Source organism: Mustelus asterias, chromosome 14 (genome assembly GCF_964213995.1).
Source record: "Mustelus asterias chromosome 14, sMusAst1.hap1.1, whole genome shotgun sequence".
NCBI lineage: Eukaryota > Metazoa > Chordata > Chondrichthyes > Carcharhiniformes > Triakidae > Mustelus > Mustelus asterias.
Genome location: NC_135814.1, coordinates 1,105,640 through 1,125,869, shown reverse-complemented (window position 1 = coordinate 1,125,869; position 20,230 = coordinate 1,105,640). Strand labels below are relative to the sequence as shown.

The 20,230-nt window shown below is 47.1% G+C and overlaps 1 protein-coding gene across 1 annotated transcript in view; it reads right to left on the bottom strand.

Annotated features, from left to right (window-relative positions):
* LOC144504025 (beta-galactosidase-like) overlaps window positions 1-20,230 on the bottom strand; it is a 98,760-nt gene that overhangs the window by 20,652 nt on the left and 57,878 nt on the right. The window contains exons 11-14 of the mRNA XM_078229178.1: window positions 16,056-16,130; window positions 15,890-15,979; window positions 3,868-3,978; window positions 3,641-3,772 (exon numbers count right to left, since the gene is read on the bottom strand). Of these exons, the coding sequence (XP_078085304.1) occupies window positions 3,641-3,772; window positions 3,868-3,978; window positions 15,890-15,979; window positions 16,056-16,130 (408 nt within the window). The remainder of the gene's footprint in view (window positions 1-3,640; window positions 3,773-3,867; window positions 3,979-15,889; window positions 15,980-16,055; window positions 16,131-20,230) is intronic.

Here is a 20,230-nt window from a genome sequence, read left to right as displayed (position 1 = left end):
TCCTTATACACCTATGACTGTGCGGCCACATTCCCCTCCAACTCGATTTTCAAGTTTACTGACGACACCACTGTAGTGGGTCGGATCTCAAACAATGACGAGACAGAGAACAGGAATGGTGAACTGGTGCGACAACAATAATCTCTCCATCAATGTCAACAAAACAAAGAAGATTGTCATCGACTTCAGGAAGCGTAAAGGAGAACATGCCCCTGTCTACATCAACAGGGAGGAAGTAGAAAGGGTCGAGAGCTTCAAGTTTTTAGGTGTCCAGATCACCAACAATCTGTCCTGGTCCCCCCATGCCGACACTATAATTACGAAAGCCCCACCAACACCTCTACTTTCTCAGAAGACGAAGGAAATTTGGCATGTCAGCTACGACTCTCTCCAACCTTTACAGATGCACCATAGAAAGCATTCTTTCTGGTTGTATCACAGCTTGGTATGGCTCCTGCTCTGCCCAAGATTGCAAGAAACTACAAAAAGTTGTGAATGTAGCCCAATCCATCACGCAAACCAGCCTCCCATCCATTGACTGTCTGGGGCGGCACGGTAGCACAGTGGTTAGCACTGCTGCTTCACCGTTCCAGGGACCTGGGTTCGATTCCTGGCTTGGGTCACTGTCTGTGTGGAGTTTGCACATTCTCTTCGTGTCTGCGTGGGTTTCCTCCGGGTGCTCCGGTTTCCTCCCGCAGTCCAAAGATGTGCGGGTTAGGTTGATTGGCCATGCTAAAATTGCCCTGAGTGTCCTGGGATGCGTAGGTTAGAGGGATTAATGGGTAAATATGTAGGGATATGGGGATAGGGCCTGGGTGGGTTTGTGGTCGGTGCAGACTCGATGGGCCGAATGGCCTCTCTGTGCTGTAGGGTTTCTAAGATTTCTAAGACTTCTCGATGCCTTGGCAAAGCAGCCAACATAATTAAGGATCCCACGCACCCCGGACATTCTCTCTTCCACCTTCTTTCTTCAGGAAAAAGATACAAAAGTCTGAGGTCACGCACCAACCGACTCAAGAACAGCTTCTTCCCTGCTGCTGTCAGACTTTTGAATGGCCCTGCCTTGCACTAAGTTGATCTTTCTCTACACCCTAGCTATGACTGTAACACTACATTCTGCACTCTGTTTCGTTCTCTATGAACGGTATGTTTTGTCTGTACAGCGCGCAAAAAACAATACTTTTCACTGTATATTAATACATGTGACAATAATAAATCAAATCAAATTGTGGCCAAACCATGGCTTAGAACATAGAACAGTACAGCACTAGAACAGGCCCTTCGGCCCACGATGTTGTGCCGAGCTTTGTCTGAAACCCAGATCAAGCTATTTCCTCCCTATCATCCCGAAGTGCTTCACGTGCCTATCCAATTGCTTCTTAAATGTTCCTAAAGTTTCTGACTCCACTATCACTGCAGGCAGTCCATTCCACACCCCAACCACTCTCTGAGTAAAAAACCTACCTCGGACATCCTTCCTATATCTCCCACCATGAACCCTATAGTTATGCCCCCTAGTTACCGCTCCATTCACCCGAGGAAATAGTCTTTGAACGTTCACTCTATCTATCCCCCTCATCATCTTATAAACCTCTATCAAGTCTCCTCTCAACCTCCTCCGCTCCAAAGAGAAAAGCCCAAGTTCCCTCAACCTTTCCTCATAAGACCTACCCTCCAAACCAGGCAGCATCCTGGTAAATCTCCTTTGCACTCTTTCATAAGAACATAAGAAATAGGAGCAGGAGTAGGCCATCTAGCCCCTCGAGCCTGCCCCGCCATTCAATAAGATCATGGCTGATCTGAAATGGATCAGTTCCACTTACCCGCCTGATCCCCATAACCCCTAATTCCCTTACCGATCAGGAATCCATCTATCCGTGATTTAAACATATTCAACAAGGTAGCCCCCACCACTTCAGTGGGCAGAGAATTCCAGAGATTCACCACCCTCTGAGAGAAGAAGTTCCTCCTCAACTCTGTCCTAAACTGACCCCCCTTTATTTTGAGGCTGTGCCCTCTAGTTCTAGTTTCCTTTCTAAGTGGAAAGAATCTCTCCATTTCTACCCTATCCAGCCCCTTCATTATCTTATAGGTCTCTATAAGATCCCCCCTCAGCCTTCTAAATTCCAACGAATACAAACCCAATCTGCTCAGTCTCTCCTCATAATCAACACCCCTCATCTCTGCTCTGCCCAAGACCGCAAGAAACTACAATGGGTCAGGAATGAAGCCTAGTCCATCACCCAAACCAGCCTCCCATCCATTGACTCTGTCTACACTTCCCGGAGCCTTGCAAAACAGCCAGCATAATCAAAGACTCCACGCACCCCAGACATTCTCTCTTCCACCTCCCGTCGGGAAAAAGATACAAAAGTCTGAGGTCACGTACCAACCGACTCAAGAACAGCTTCTTCCCTGCTGCTGTCAGACTTTTGAATGGACCTACCTTGCACTAAGTTGATCTTTCACTACACCCTAGCTATGACTGTAGCACTACATTCTGCATTCTCTCGTTTCCTTCTCTATGATCGTTATGCCCTGTCTGTCTTGAAACAATACTTTTCACTGTACACTAATACAAGTGACAAAAATCAAATCATTCACACTCTCAGTCACAGATACACACTGACACTCTCTCACACACGCGCAGACTCACTCACACTCTCATACACAGACACTCTCTCATACACACACACTCTCATTCACACTCTCACACACAGACACTCTCTCATACACACACACTCTCATTCACACTCTCTCACACACAGACACTCTCTCATACACACACACTCTCATTCACACTCACACTCTCTCTCACACACTCACACTCCAGTCATCATTTGTGCCCGAAGATGGAAATGAAAAATCTCCCAGGCCTTCATAAAAATGTTACCAGAACGTTTACAAGAACGTTGCCAGGGGTAGAAAAGTGTAACAATGAGGAGGGATTGGATAGGTTGGGGTTATTTTCCTTGGAACAAACTAGGCTGAGGGGTTACTCGATAGAGGTGTACAAAATGATGAGAGGGAGAGAAAGAGTGGACAGGATAAAATTATTTCCCTTGGTAGAAAATTCTAGAATGAGGGGACATAGATTCAAGATAAGTGGCAGAAAGTGCAAAGGGGACATGAGGAAGAGGTTTTTACGCAGAGGGTGGTGGGTGTCTGGAATTCCCAAGTTGGTGGTGGAGGCAGAGACCCTAAAGTTTTTTAAAAGTACCTGGATCTGCACCTTCAGTGCTGTAAGCTACAGGGCTATGGGCCAGGTGCAGGAAGGTGGGATTAGAAAGGGCACCTGGGTGTCCATGGGCTGGCATGGACAAGATGGGCTGAATGGCCTACTTCTGTGCTGTAATTTTTCCTGGCTATCGTTCACTGAACACCAAGTACTGTCCCCAAACCATCCCCACCCTCCCCGCCCTCCTTCGCCCATCCCACGAGGCATCTTAGAGACCCAAACAGTCGCTCAGGGTCGTGTATGGATCTCACTGTCTCTACCTAATGTTCCAGTGAACCACACCTTTCACTGCCTCGGCCCGATGCCCCAGTGAACCACACCTTTCACTGCCTCGGCCCGATGCTCCAGTGAACCACACCTTTCACTGCCTCGGCCCGATGCCCCAGTGAACCACACCTTTACCTTCAGGTCCAGGAGGCAGCTTCCAAAGTTGATGCGTCCCATGTTCTCGACCACAATGTCCAGCAGGTCGCCCTTGTTGCCGGTGATGTTTAAGGCGAGAATACTGTCCCGTTCCAACACACCCTGATGCACCTACAACACAGACAGCAAACATCACACTCTCTGTCTCTGCTGCTGGCTAAGTAGCCTCAAGGGTTAAAGCTGACAACCAATCATTGCTCACTCACCCCATTCACCAGGACGTACCCTCGATCATGCACTCCATTCGGTGACACCAAGGGAAGAGGTTTCTCCATGCTTTGTGGGAGCAGAGTGCGATACAGCATAAACCCGTAATACTGAAACAGAAACAGGGCACTGCGGGTCAGAGACATTGGAAAGTCCTCACCTCCCGTCCCCTCATCAGGTCAGACTCACACCAGTCTCTGTTCATACCCGAAACTTTACCATGATCCTACCTAGTGAAACATGACATGGCTGTTCATCAGCACAGCTGGCTGGGCCACATCTGGATCTACCAGGCCCAGTAATCTTGTGAAACCAAGATGATCCCAACTGTCTTCTGATCACAAGTACTTGTTGACCCCCCCCCCCCCGCTACTGAAACAATTTTGGATCCAGTTTGCCATTTTTCCCATTGGATCCCAATGATCTTTTACTTTTCTGACCAACATGCAGAGGAGATTGACCAGGATGTTGCCTGATACGGTGCCTTTAAGAAATGTAGTTAAATCATGTTTCTTCTGAAGAGCATGTTTGAAATTCAGCTGTTTACGGTGTCGCTTCATCTACTCCAGACAGCACATATACTGTGAATGAAGAACAGTTGGTTCTAGATAATGGGATGCTTGTTTTAATCTGAACTCATGTATTTTGTTGTTCATTTTTGTTTTTCTCCCTGGGGTTTCAGAGTAGGGTTTAATTAGGTTGATTGACAAGTGACAGTCATGTGAATGGGCAAGGCTAAGCTCTCAGAGACAAGCAGGCATATTCTGCTTGGGTCTGAAAGAAGCAAGGTGTTTCTTTCTCTCGCTTCCTCTCTTTTTGGAGTCTGCTCTTTGGGACCTGCTGGAAAAGGCAGCCTGCATACCACCACGTGAGCCTGTGTGTCATTTGCTAACTGATTTTGAAGAGGAGTTTCAGTCTTTGAGGACTATTGCTTAAATTGGAACTAATAGAGATAGGATAGCAGTTAAGAATTGTATTGTGTCATGTTTAAGTACTTCATTTGGTAAAAGTTAAGCTCATTCATTCATTCATTACAATTAAATTGCATTGTTAAATAAAGTTTGTTTTGAGAAAAAAACACTGGATAAAAGCAAATTACTGCGGATGCTGGAATCTGAAACCAAAAGAGAAAATGCTGGAAAATCTCAGCAGGTCTGGCAGCATCTGTAAGGAGAGAAATGAGCTGATGTTTCAAGTCTAGATGACCCTTTGTCAAAGCACCCTGGACATGTCAGCTCTTTTCTCTCCTTACAGATGCTGCCAGACCTGCTGAGATTTTCCAGCATTTTCTCTTTTGTTTTGAGAAAAGCTTCCTAATGGGTCAATAAATTCAACCTGAAGTGAAACACCTTATGTTCACACTAATGAGTGGCACGGTGGCAGGGGTTGGCACTGCTCCCTCACAGCGCCAGGGACCCGGGTTCCATTCCCAGCCTCGGGCCACTGTCTGTGCGGAGTCTGCACGTTCTCCCCATGTCTGCGTGGGTTTCCTCCGGGTGCTCCAGTTCCTCACACAGTCTGAAAGATGTGCTGGTTAGGTGCATTGGCCGTGCTAAATTCTCCCTCAGTGTATCCGAGCAGGTGCCGGAATGTAGTAATTAGAGCATTTTCTCAGTAACTTCATTGCAGTGTTAATGTAAGCCTACTTGTGACAAATAAATAAACTTTATACTTTAAACTAATGCCAAAATCAAAAATCGTTGGGGTCCAGTCTAACTTCATAACATACCTTGGGTTTTCTGAACTCGTCTTGAGGGTTCTTAGCATCACAGTGCAGGAGGAGGCCATTCGTCCCATTGAGCCTGCACCACCAACAATCCCACCCAGGCCCTACCCCCATAACCCCACCCTGCTAATCCCCTGATACTAAAGGGAAACTTAGCATAACCAATCCACCTAACCACTTGTAAAATTAAAAACTATAATTCCTTGTTTTGCTCAGGCTTATTGAACTCAAAGACACTGGGTGGTGAATATTGTTTCCTTTTCAGTGTAGCATTCGATTGGTTTAAATAGGGAATAATGGCTCTTTCAGTGGCTAAGGTATCCCTGGGTGTGGAGGAATTCACTTGAGGTGATTTACAAAAGGTGGTTAAAGCAAAGCTTTTGGAATTGGCAAATAAGCTGCAGTTGACATTACCTGAAGGATACTGAACATCTGCAAAGGGATATAGATAGTCTACGTGAGTGGGCGAGGGTCTGGCAGATGGAGTACAATGTTGGTAAATGTGAGGTCATCCATTTTGGTAGGAATAACAGCAAAATGGACTATTATTTAAATGGTAAAAAATTACAGCATGCTGCTGTGCAGAGGGACCTGGTGTCCTTGTGCAAGAATCACAAACAATGACGAGACAGAGTACAGGAATGAGATAGAGAATCTGGTAAACTGGTGCAGCAACAATAATCTCTCCCTCAATGTCAACAAAACGAAGGAGATTGTCATCGACTTCAGGGAGTGTAAAGGAGAACATGCCCCTGTCTACATCAATGGGGTGAAGTAGAAAGGATCGAGAGCTTCAGGTTTTTAGGTGTCCAGATCACCAACCTGTCCTGGTCCCCCCATGCCGACACTACAGTTAAGAAAGCCCCACCAATGCCTCTACTTTCTCAGAAGACGAAGGAAATTTGGCATGTCAGCTACAACTTTCAACAACTTTCACAGATGCACCATAGAAAGCATTCTCTCTGGTTGTATCACAGCTTGGTATGGCTCCTGCTCTGCCCAAGACCGCAAGGAACTACAAAATGTCGTGAATGTAGCCCAATCCATCACGCAAACCAGCCTCCCATCCATTGACTCTGTCTAAACTTCCCACTGCCTCGGCAAAGCAGCCAGCATAATTAAGGACCCCATGCACCCCGGATATTCTCTCTTCCACTTCTTCCGTCAGGAAAAAGATACAAAAGTCTGAGGTCACATACCAGCTTCTTCCCTGCTGCTGTCAGACTTTTGAATGGACTTACCTTGCATTAAGTTGATCTTTCTCTACACCCTAGCTGTGATGTAACACTACATTCTGCACTCTCTCGTTTCCTTCTCTATGAATGGTATGCTTTGTCTGCATAGCACGCAAGAAACAATATATTTCACTATGTTAATACATGTGACAATAATAAATCAAATCAAAAGTTAGTTTGCAGGTGCAGCAGGTAATTAAGAAGGCAAATGGAATTTTGTCCTTCATTGCTAGAGGGATGGAGTTTAAAAACAGCGAGGTTATGTTGCAGCTGTATAAGGTGCTGGTGAGGCCACACCTGGAGTACTGTGTACAGTTTTGGTCTCCTTACTTGAGAAAGGATTTACTGGCACTGGAGGGGGTGCAGAAGAGATTCACTAGATTGATTCTGGAGTTGAGAGGGTTGGCTTATGAGTAGAGACTGAGTAGACTGGGGCTATACTCATTGGAATTCAGAAGAATGAGGGGAGATCTTACAGAAACATACAGAACTATGAAGGGAATAGATAAGATAGAAGCAGGGAGGTTGTTTCCACTGGCAGGTGAGTTGAGATACTTTTATCCTTTTACCTGTATCAGGGCAGTATGGCAGTTAGGGCACTGGTATGCTCCTCCTGCCAGATGTGGGAAATCATGGAGCAATCTAGTCTCCCTGACAACTTTGTCTGCAAGAAGTGTCCATCTGCAGCTCCTCACAGACCGCATTGTTCGGTTGGAGCGGCAGGAGGATGCACTGCGGAGCATACAGGAGGCAGAGTGTGTGATAGACACTAGTTACAGGGAGGTTGTCACACCACAGGTTCAGACAGGTAGATGGGTGACCGCCAGGAGAGGCAGGCAGGTGGTGCAGGAGTCTCCTGTGTCTATTCCCCTTTCAACAGGTGTACCATTTTGGATACTGTTGAGGGGGGATAGCTTCTCAGGGGAAAATACCAGCAGCATCCAGGCCTGTTGCACCACACCTGGTTCTGCTGTGGGACAGGGTCAGGCAAAGATCAAGCGAGCAGTAGTAATAGGGGACTCGCTAGTTAGAGGCACAGACAGGCGTTTCTGTGACCGCAATCGAGACTCCAGGATGGTGTGTTGCCTCCCTGGTGCCAGGGTCAAGGACGTCTCTGAGCGGTTGCAGGACACTCTTAAGGGGGAGGGTGAGCAGCCAGAGGTCGTTGTACATATTGGTACCAACGACATAGATAGGAAAAGGGATAAAGTCCTGACGTGTGAATATAGAGAGTTAGGCAGAAGGCTAAAGTGCAGGACCTCAAAGGTAGTAATTTCAGGATTACTACCGGTGCCACATGCTAGTGGGAGTCGGAATAGGAGGATTAGGCAGATGGATGCGTGGCTTGAGAGCTGGTGCAGGGGGCAGGGATTTAGATTTTTGGATCATTGGGATTTCTTCTGGGAAAGGGGTGACTTGTTCAAGAGGGATGGGTTACACCTGAACTGGAGGGGGACTAACATCCTGGCGGGGAGATTTGCGAGAGCCACCCGGGAGGGTTTAAACTAGTTTGGCAGGGGGGTGGGATCCAAAGCAGTCGGGAGACAGAAGAGAAGATTGAGGGCATCACAGAAGTTAAAGAGAACACATTAAGTAGTAAAGGCAGTGTCAGTAATCCTAGTACCAGACAGATCAGGCAAAAGCAAGACAGAGAGCAAGGGAAGTCCAGATTAAACTGCATTTATTTCAATGCAAGAGGCCTGACGGGCAAGGCAGATGAACTCAGGGCATAGATGAGTACATGAGACTGGGATATTATAGCAATCACTGAAACTTGGCTAAGGGAGGGACAGGAGTGGCAGCTCAATGTTCCAGGGTACAGGTGCTATAGGAAAGATAGAACAGGAGGTAAGAGAGGAGGGGAAGTTGCACTGTTGATTAGGGAAACATCACGGCCGTACTGAGAGGGGATATATCCGAGGGTCTATATAGAACATAGAACATTACAGCGCAGAACAGGCCCTTCGGCCCACGATGTTGCACCGACCAGTTAAAAAAAAACTGTGACCCTCCAACCTAAACCAATTTCTTTTCGTCCATGAACCTATCTACGGATCTCTTAAACGCCCCCAAACTAGGTGCATTTACTACTGATGCTGGCAGGGCATTCCAATCCCTCACCACCCTCTGGGTAAAGAACCTACCCCTGACATCGGTTCTATAACTACCCCCCCTCAATTTAAAGCCATGCCCCCTCGTGCTGGATTTCTCCATCAGAGGAAAAAGGCTATCACTATCCACCCTATCTAAACCTCTAATCATCTTATATGTTTCAATAAGATCCCCTCTTAGCCGCCGCCTTTCCAGCGAAAACAATCCCAAATCCCTCAGCCTCTCCTCATAGGATCTCCCCTCCATACCAGGCAACATCCTGGTAAACCTCCTCTGCACCCTCTCCAAAGCCTCCACATCCTTCCTGTAATGTGGGGACCAGAACTGCACACAGTACTCCAAGTACTCTCAACTCCAGAATCAATCTAGTGAATCTCTTCTGCACCTCCTCCAGTGCCAGTAAATCCTTTCTCAAGTAAGGAGACCAAAACTGTACACAGTACTCCAGGTGTGGCCTCACCAGCACCTTATACAGCTGCAACATAACCTCGCTGTTTTTAAACTCCATCCCTCTAGCAATGAAGGACAAAATTCCATTTGCCTTCTTAATTACCTGCTGCACCTGCAAACTAACTTTTGATTTGATTTATTATTGTCACATGTATTAACATAGTGAAATATATTGTTTCTTGCGTGCTATGCAGACAAAGCATACCATTCATAGAGAAGGAAACGAGAGAGTGCAGAATGTAGTGTTACATCACAGCTAGGGTGTAGAGAAAGATCAACTTAATGCAAGGTAAGTCCATTCAAAAGTCTGACAGCAGCAGGGAAGAAGCTGGTATGTGACCTCAGACTTTTGTATCTTTTTCCTGACGGAAGAAGTGGAAGAGAGAATATCCGGGGTGCATGGGGTCCTTAATTATGCTGGCTGCTTTGCCGAGGCAGTGGGAAGTTTAGACAGAGTCAATGGATGGGAGGCTGGTTTGCGTGATGGATTGGGCTACATTCACGACATTTTGTAGTTCCTTGCGGTCTTGGGCAGAGCAGGAGCCCCATACCAAGCTGTGATACAACCAGAAAGAATGCTTTCTATGGTGCATCTGTGAAAGTTGTTGAGAGTTGTAGCTGACATGCCAAATTTCCTTCGTCTTCTGAGAAAGTAGAGGCATTGGTGGGGCTTTCTTAACTGTAGTGTCGGCATGGGGGGACCAGGACAGGTTGGTGATCTGGACACCTAAAAACCTGAAGCTCTCGATCCTTTCTACTTCACCCCGTTGATATAGACAGGGGCATGTTCTCCTTTACACTCCCTGAAGTCGATGACAATCTCCTTCGTTTTGTTGACATTGAGGGAGAGATTATTGTTGCTGCACCAGTTTACCAGATTCTCTATCTCATTCCTGTACTCTGTCTCGTCATTGTTTGTGATTCTTGCACAAGGACACCAGGTCCCTCTGCACAGCAGCATGCTGTAATTTTTTACCATTTAAATAATAGTCCATTTTGCTGTTATTCCTACCAAAATGGATGACCTCACATTTACCAACATTGTACTCCATCTGCCAGACCCTCGCCCACTCACGTAGACTATCTATATCCCTTTGCAGATGTTCAGTATCCTTCAGGTAATGTCAACTGCAGCTTATTTGCCAATTCCAAAAGCTTTGCTTTAACCACCTTTTGTAAATCACCTCAAGTGAATTCCTCCACACCCAGGGATACCTTAGCCACTGAAAGAGCCATTATTCCCTATTTAAACCAATCGAATGCTACACTGAAAAGGAAACAATATTCACCACCCAGTGTCTTTGAGTTCAATAAGCCTGAGCAAAACAAGGAATTATAGTTTTTAATTTTACAAGTGGTTAGGTGGATTGGTTATGCTAAGTTTCCCTTTAGTATCAGGGGATTAGCAGGGTGGGGTTATGGGGGTAGGGCCTGGGTGGGATTGTTGGTGGTGCAGGCTCAATGGGACGAATGGCCTCCTCCTGCACTGTGATGCTAAGAACCCTCAAGACGAGTTCAGAAAACCCAAGGTATGTTATGAAGTTAGACTGGACCCCAACGATTTTTGATTTTGGCATTAGTTTAAAGTATAAAGTTTATTTATTTGTCACAAGTAGGCTTACATTAACACTGCAATGAAGTTACTGAGAAAATGCTCTAATTACTACATTCCGGCACCTGCTCGGATACACTGAGGGAGAATTTAGCACGGCCAATGCACCTAACCAGCACATCTTTCAGACTGTGTGAGGAACTGGAGCACCCGGAGGAAACCCACGCAGACATGGGGAGAACATAGAACATTACAGCGCAGAACAGGCCCTTCGGCCCACGATGTTGCACCGACCAGTTAAAAAAAAACTGTGACCCTCCAACCTAAACCAATTTCTTTTCGTCCATGAACCTATCTACGGATCTCTTAAACGCCCCCAAACTAGGCGCATTTACTACTGATGCTGGCAGGGCATTCCAATCCCTCACCACCCTCTGGGTAAAGAACCTACCCCTGACATCGGTTCTATAACTACCCCCCCTCAATTTAAAGCCATGCCCCCTCGTGCTGGATTTCTCCATCAGAGGAAAAAGGCTATCACTATCCACCCTATCTAAACCTCTAATCATCTTATATGTTTCAATAAGATCCCCTCTTAGCCGCCGCCTTTCCAGCGAAAACAATCCCAAATCCCTCAGCCTCTCCTCATAGGATCTCCCCTCCATACCAGGCAACATCCTGGTAAACCTCCTCTGCACCCTCTCCAAAGCCTCCACATCCTTCCTGTAATGTGGGGACCAGAACTGCACACAGTACTCCAAGTGCGGCCGCACCAGAGTTGTGTACAGTTGCAACATAACGCTACGACTCCTAAATTCAATCCCCCTACCAATAAACGCCAAGACACCATATGCCTTCTTAACAACCTTATCTACTTGATTCCCAACTTTCAGGGATCTATGCACACATACACCTAGATCCCTCTGCTCCTCCACACTATTCAAAGTCCTCCCGTTAGCCCTATACTCAACACATCTGTTATTCCTACCAAAGTGAATTACCTCACACTTCTCCGCATTAAACTCCATCCGCCACCTCTCGGCCCAACTTTGCAACCTGTCTAAGTCTTCCTGCAAACTACGACACCCTTCCTCACTGTCTACCACACCACCGACTTTGGTGTCATCAGCAAATTTGCTAATCCACCCAACTATACCCTCATCCAGATCATTAATAAATATTACAAACAGCAGTGGCCCCAAAACAGATCCCTGAGGTACACCACTTGTAACCGCACTCCATGATGAATATTTACTATCAACCACCACCCTCTGTTTCCTATCCGCTAGCCAATTCCTGATCCAATTTCCTAGATCACCCCCAATCCCATACATCTGCATTTTCTGCAGAAGCCTACCATGGTGAACCTTATCAAACGCCTTACTAAAATCCATATATACCACGTCCACTGCCTTGCCCCCATCCACCTCCTTGGTCACTTTCTCAAAAAACTCAATAAGGTTAGTAAGGCACGACCTACCTGCCACAAAACCATGCTGACTATCACCTATCAATTCATTACTCTCCAAATAACTATAAATCCTATCCCTTATAATTTTTTCCAACATCTTGCCGACAACAGAGGTGAGACTCACCGGTCTATAATTCCCGGGGAAGTCTCTGTTCCCCTTCTTAAACAATGGGACAACATTCGCTAACCTCCAATCTTCTGGTACTATACCAGAGGCCAACGACGACCTGAAGATCAGAGCCAGAGGCTCTGCAATCACTTCTCTTGCCTCCCAGAGAATCCTTGGATAAATCCCATCCGGACCAGGGGATTTATCTATTTTCAGACCCTCCAGAATATCCTGCACATCCTCCTTATCAACTGTAATACTGTCTATTCTACTCCCTTGCAACCCAGTGTCCTCCTCAGCTATATTCATGTCCCCTTGCGTGAACACCGAAGAGAAATATTGGTTCAATGCTTCACCAATCTCCTCCGGTTCCACACATAACTTCCCTCTGCCATCTATAACTGGCCCTAAACTTGCCCTAACCAACCTTCTGTTCTTGACATACCTATAGAACGCCTTAGGATTCTCTTTAACCCATATTCTTTAATATGGGTAGAACTAAGAAATATCATAGAATCATAGAACCCTACAGCACAGAAAGAGGCCATTCGGCCCATCGAGTCTGCTCCAACCACAATCCCACCCAGGCCCTACCCCCATATCCCTACATATTTTACCAGCTAATCCCTCAAACCCACGCATCTCATAATAGGGAAACCTGAAGCAGTGATAAAACCAGCAACCTTAACACACATTCCAGCATTTGATGAACCCTTTACAAGGGTCTTAATTGTGTGGGACCCCTCCCTAAAATGGGAATCAGTATTTATTGACCAGAATGGATGTGTCTACTAGATTTCCAAAGGCCATTCCATTACGCAATATTACAGCGAAAAGGATTGCAGAGGAGTTACTTAAATCTTTTACCAGATATGGATTATCCACAGAAATCCAATCAGATCAAGGGTCAAATTTTATGCCACAGTTATTCAGAGAAGTTATGGATAGCTTCGGAGTAAAGCAATTTTAATCACCTGCGTACTATCCAGAAAAGCAGAGCGTTAGAGCAGTGGCATCAAACTTTGAAGACAATGTTGACGGCTTATTGTCAAGATTATTATAGTGGTGGTGGAGGCGGATTCGATAGGGTCTTTTAAGAGACTTTTGGATAAGTTCATGGAAGTTAGTAAGATAGAGGGTTATAGGTAAGCCTAGTAGGTAGGGACATGTTCGGCGCAACTTGTGGGCCGAAGGGCCTGTTTGTGCTGTAGCTTTTCTATGTTCTATTATCCAGAGGATTGGGATCAAGGAATTCCATTATACTTTTTGCAATTAGGGATGCACTTTATGAATCAACGAAATTCAGTCCATTTGAATTGATTTTTGGTCATGAGGTAAGAGGACCACTGAAATTGATTAAAGATTGCATGTTTAGATGTAATAATTGCCTCATCTCTGGAATCTCCTCTAACTTCACGATGGGGTAACTGAGCTCTGGACCTCCTCACATAATGGGCTGTCCCCCATTTCTTTCAGATTGTGTACATTTCCAACTCCTCCTCAAACCCTTCATCCCACTGAGTCTTGAAGAAGATTTGGGTGCTTCAATGATGGGCCCAAAAGGATTCCTTAATTTTCTTTACATTTCCAACAACCTGGATTTTACCACAATCTGTGCCATGTACCCATGATACCCAGCTTGTCAGAGTGGAACCAACCCATGAAACAAGCCCTGCTAGTTAAAAATGGACTTATAACCGATAGGCAGCATGGCTTTGTGCAGGGAAAGTCGTGTCTCACAAACTCGATTGAGTTTTTTGAGGAAGTGATAAAGATGATTGAGGTTAGGGCAGTGGATGTTGTCTACACGGACTTTAGCAAGGCCTTTGACAAGGTCCCTCATGGTAGGCTGATACAGAAGGTGAAGTTACACGGGATCCACAGTGAGCTGTTGAGATGGATACAGAAGTGGCTCGGTCATTGATGGCAGGGAGTGATGGTGGAAGCGTGTTTTTTTGTCTGGAGATCTGTGACCAGTGGTGTTCCGCAGAATCAGTGCTGGAATCCCTGTTGTTTGTAATCGATATAAATGATTTACAGGAGAATGTAGGTGGTCTGATTAGTAAGTTTGCAGATGACACAAAGATTGGGGGTGCTGTGGATAGTGAGGAGAATTGCCAGAGAATACAGCAGGATGTAGACAGGCTGGAGACTTGGGCGGAGAAATGGCAGATGGAATTTAATCTGGTCAAAAGCAAACTGATGCATTTTGAAAGGTCTAATGCAGGATGGAAATACAGTAAATGGCAGAACCCTCGAATGCATCAATATACAGAGGGATCTAGGCGTACGTTCCCTGAAAGTGGCAACACAAGTGGATAAGGTGGTCATGAAGGCCTGATTTTATCGGCAGGGATACTGAGTTTAAAAATTTGGCAAGTCATGTTGCAGCTTTATAGAACCTTAGTTAGGCCACACTTGGAATATAGTGTTCAATTCTGGTCGCCACACTACCAGAAGGATGTGGAGGCTTTGGAGAGGGTGCAGAAAAGATTTACCAGGATGTTGCCTGGTATGGAGGGCATTAGCTATGAGGAGAGGTTGGAGAAACTTGGTTTGTTCTCCCTGGAGCGACGGAGGTTGAGGGGCGACCTGATAGAAGTCTACAAGATTATGAGATGCATGGACAGAGTGGATAGTCGGAGTCTTTTCCCAGGGTAGAAATGTCAATTACGAGGGGGCACAGGTTTAAGGTAAAAGGGGGAAAGTTTTAAGGAGTGTGAGAGGCAAGTTTTTTTACACAGAGGGTGGTAAGTGCCTGGAATGCGCTACCAACGGGGGTGGGAGAAACAGATACAATAGCAACGTTTAAGAGGCCTCTTGACAGATACATCAATAGGCAGCGAATAGAGGGCGGCACGGTAGCACAGTGGTTAGCACTGCTGCTTCACAGCTCCAGGGACCTGGGTTCGAATCCTGGCTCGGGTCACTGTCTGTGTGGAGTTTGCACATTCTCGCTGTGTCTGCGTGGGTTTCCTCCGGGTGCTCCGGTTTCCTCCCACAGTCCAAAGATGTGCGGGCGAGGTTGATTGGCCATTCTAAATTGCCCCTTAGTGTCCCGAGATGCATAGGTTAGAGGGGTTAGTGGGTAAATATGAAGGGATATGTGGATAGGGCCTGGGTGGGATTGTGGTTGGTGCAGACTCGATGGGCCGAATGGCCTCTTTCTGCACTGTAGGATTCTATGATTCTATCTATGAATACAGACCAGATAGAGGCAAAGGTCTTTAGTTTAGAAAGGTGTCATGTGTCAGCACAAGCTAGTTGGGCCGAAGGGCCTGTTCCTGTGCTGTGTTCTTTTGTCAGTGTGGAACTGACCCATGGAACAAGATCAACATCCAGCACCATGCATAGCTGACTTCCTACCTGGTGCACTTGCTCAAAGGTCAAAGGATAGGTGCTGTTGACCGCTCCTTTTGGTGCTAGCACATTCAGGAAGTCCAGCAGGGGTCCGTACTGAAAAATACAAAACAGCCGTTAGCCGGACACAGAGTGAGGCGCCACACTGACAATTCACAACTCAAACACTCACCTTTGTCATATTAACTCTGCCGTACGCAAACTTCACTGTGGGTGGAGGGACTGGACCCACAGGGACATCTCGAAACTGAGGAGTCACAAGAGGAACAAAAAAAATCAGCCAGAATATGTCACAGCCCCAGAAATATAAAATCCCAGCAAAATCCCCTCGACACTGTCCCCCATCAAACACTCCCAGGACAGGTACAGCACGGGGTTAGATACAGAGTAAAGCTCCCTCTACACTGTCCCCATCAAACACTCCCAGGACAGGTACAGCACGGGGTTAGATATAGAGTAAAGCTCCCTCTACACTGTCCCCATCAAACACTCCCAGGACAGGTACAGCACGGGGTTAGATACAGAGTAAAGCTCCCTCTACACTGTCCCCATCAAACACTCCCAGGACAGGTACAGCACGGGGTTAGATACAGAGTAAAGCTCCCTCTACACTGTCCCCATCAAACACTCCCAGGACAGGTACAGCACGGGGTTAGATACAGAGTAAAGCTCCCTCTACACTGTCCCCATCAAACACTCCCAGGACAGGTACAGCACGGGGTTAGATACAGAGTAAAGTTCTCTCTACACTGTCCCCATCAAACACTCCCAGGACAGGTACAGCACAGGGTTAGATACAGAGTAAAGCTCCCTCTACACTGCCCCCCATCAAACACTCCCAGGACAGGGACAGCACGGGGTTAGCTACAGAGTAAAGCTCCCTCTACACTGCCCCCCATCAAACACTCCCAGCACAGGTACAGCACGGGGTTAGATACAGAGTAAAGCTTCCTCTACACTGTCCCCATCAAACACTCCCAGGACAGGTACAGCATTGGGTTAGATACAGAGTAAAGCTCCCTCTACACTGCCCCCCATCAAACACTCCCAGGACAGGGACAGCACGGGGTTAGCTACAGAGTAAAGCTCCCTCTACACTGCCCCCCATCAAACACTCCCAGCACAGGTACAGCACGGGGTTAGATACAGAGTAAAGCTTCCTCTACACTGTCCCCATCAAACACTCCCAGGACAGGTACAGCATTGGGTTAGATACAGTGTAAAGCTCCCTCTACACTGTTCCCATCAAACACTCCCAGGACAGGTACAGCACGGGGTTAGATACAGAGTAAAGCTCCCTCTACACTGTCCCCATCAAACACTCCCAGGACAGGTACAGCACGGGGTTAGATACAGAGTAAAGCTCCCTCTACACTGTTCCCATCAAACACTCCCAGTACAGGTACAGAACAAAGAACAAAGAACAGTACAGCACAGGAAACAGGCCCTTCGGCCCTCCAAGCCTGTGCCGCTCATTGGTCCAACGAGACCATTCGTTTGTATCCCTCCATTCCCAGACTGCTCATGTGACTATCCAGGTAAGTCTTAAACGATGCCAGCGTGTCTGCCTCCACCACCCTACTTGGCAGCGCATTCCAGGCCCCACCACTCTCTGTGTAAAAAAACGTCCCTCTGATATCTGAGTTATACCTCGCCCCTCTCACCTTGAGCCCGTGACCCCTCTAGATCGTCACCTCCGACCTGGGAAAAAGCTTCCCACTGTTCACCCTATCTACACCCTTCATAATTTTGTACATACCTATTAGGTCTCCCCTCATTCTCCGTCTTTCCAGGAAGAACAAGCCCAGTTTACCCAATCTCTCCTCATAGCTAAGCCCCTCCATACCAGGCAACATCCTGGTAAACCTTCTCTGCACTCTCTCTCTAACGCCTCCACGTCCTTCTGGTAGTGCGGCGACCAGAACTGGACGCAGTACTCCAAATGTGGCCTAACCAGCGTTCTATACAGCTGCAACATCAGACTCCAGCTTTTATACTCTATACCCCGTCCTATAAAGGTAAGCATACCACATGCCTTCTTCACCACCTTCTCCACCTGTGCTGCCACCTTCAAGGATTTGTGGACTTGCACACCTATGTCCCTCTGTGTTTCTATACACTTGATGGCTCTGCCATTTATTGTATAACTTCCCCCTACATTAGTTCTTCCAAAATGCATCACTTCGCATTTATCCGGATTAAACTCCATCTACCATTTCTCCGCCCAATTTTCCAGCCTATCTATATCCTGCTGTATTGTCCGACAATGTTCATCGCTATCCGCAAGTCCAGCCATCTTCGTGTCATCCGCAAACTTGCTGATAACACCAGTTACACCTTCTTCCAAATCATTTATATATATCACAAATAGCAGAGGTCCCAGTACAGAGCCCTGCGGAACACCACTGGTCACAGACCTTCAGCCGGAAAAAGACCCTTCAACTACTACCCTCTGTCTCCTGTGGCCAAGATGTGGAGATGCCGGCGTTGGACTGGGGTGGGCACAGTAAGAAGTCTCACAACACCAGGTTAAAGTCCAACAGGTTTATTTGGTAGCAAATACCATAAGCTTTCGGAGCACTTCTCCTTCGTCAGATGGAGTGGATATCTGCTCTCAAACAGTGCACAGACACAGAAATCAAGTTACAGAATACTAATTAGAATGCAAATCTCTACAGCCAGCCACATCTTATAGATACAGACAATGTGGGTGGAGGGAGCATTCAACACAGGTTAAAGAGATGTGTATTGTCTCCAGACAGAACAGCTAGTGAGATTCTGCAAGACCAGGGGGAAAGCTGGGGGGATTACTGATAATGTGACATAAATCCAACATCCCGTTTAGGCCGTCCTCATGTGTGCGGAACTTGGCTATCAGTTTCTGCTCAGCGACTCTGCGCTGTCGTGTGTCGTGAAGGCCACCTTGGAGAACGCTTACCTGAAGATCAGAGGCTGAATGCCCGTGACTGCTGAAGTGCTCCCCCACAGGAAGAGAACAGTCTTGCCTGGTGATTGTCGAGCGGTGTTCATTCATCCGTTGTCATAGCGTCTGCATGGTTTCCCCAATGTACCATGCCTCGGGACATCCTTTCCTGCAGCGTATCAGGTAGACAACGTTGGCCGAGTTGCAAGAGTAGGTACCGTGTACCTGGTAGATGGTGTTCTCACGTGAGATGATGGCATCCGTGTCGATGATCCGGCACGTCTTGCAGAGGTTGCTGTGGCAGGGTTGTGTGGTGTCGTGGTCACTGTTCTCCTGAAGGCTGGGTAGTTTGCTGCGGACAATGGTCTGTTTGAGGTTGCGTGGTTGTTTGAAGGCAAGAAGTGGGGGTGTGGGGATGGCCTTGGCGAGATGTTCGTCTTCATCAATGACATGTTGAAGGCTCCGGAGGAGATGCCGTAGCTTCTCCGCTCCGGGGAAGTACTGGACGACGAAGGGTACTCTGTCCACCGTGTCCCGTGTTTGTTTTCTGAGGAGGTCAGTGCGGTTTTTCGCTGTGGCGCGTCGGAACTGTTGATCGATGAGTCGAGCCGCCATATCCTGTTCTTATGAGGGATCTTTCAGCGTCTGGAGGTGTCTGTTGCGATCCTCCTCATCCGAGCAGATCCTGTGTATTCGGAGGGCTTGTCCGTAGGGGATGGCTTCTTTAACGTCTTTAGGGTGGAAGCTGGAGAAGTGGAGCATCGTGAGGTTATCCGTGGGCTTGCGGTACAGTGAGGTGCTGAGGTGACCGTCCTTATGGAGATGCGTGTGTCCAAGAATGCAACCGATTCCGGAGAGTAGTCCATGGTGAGCCTGATGGTGGGATGGAACTTGTTGATGTCATCATAGAGTTGTTTCAGTGATTGTTCACCATGAGTCCAAAGGAAGAAAATGTCATCGATGTATCTAGTGTATAGCATCGGTTGAACGTCCTGTGCGGTGAAGAAGTCTTGTTCGAACCTGTGCATGAAGATGTTGGCATATTGAGGTGCGAATTTGGTCCCCATGGCTGTTCCGTGTGTCTGGATGAAGAACTGGTTGTTGAAGGTGAAGATATTGTGGTCCAGGATGAAGCGGATGAGTTGTAAAATTGCATCTGGAAACTGGCAGTTGTTGGCGCTGAGCACTGAGGCCGTTGCAGCAATGCCATCATCGTGGGGGATGCTGGTGTAGAGTGCCGAGACATCCATTGTGACGAGGAGCGCTCCTGGTTCAACTGCTCCATGTGTGTTGAGTTTCCGTAGTGTCGCGACAAAAGCTGGGGGTTCTTTGTACAATGGGTTTCAAGATGCCCTCGACATAGCCAGAGAGGTAGAGGTTCTCCTGTGGCCAAGCCAGTTTTCTACCCATCTAGCCACCTCTCC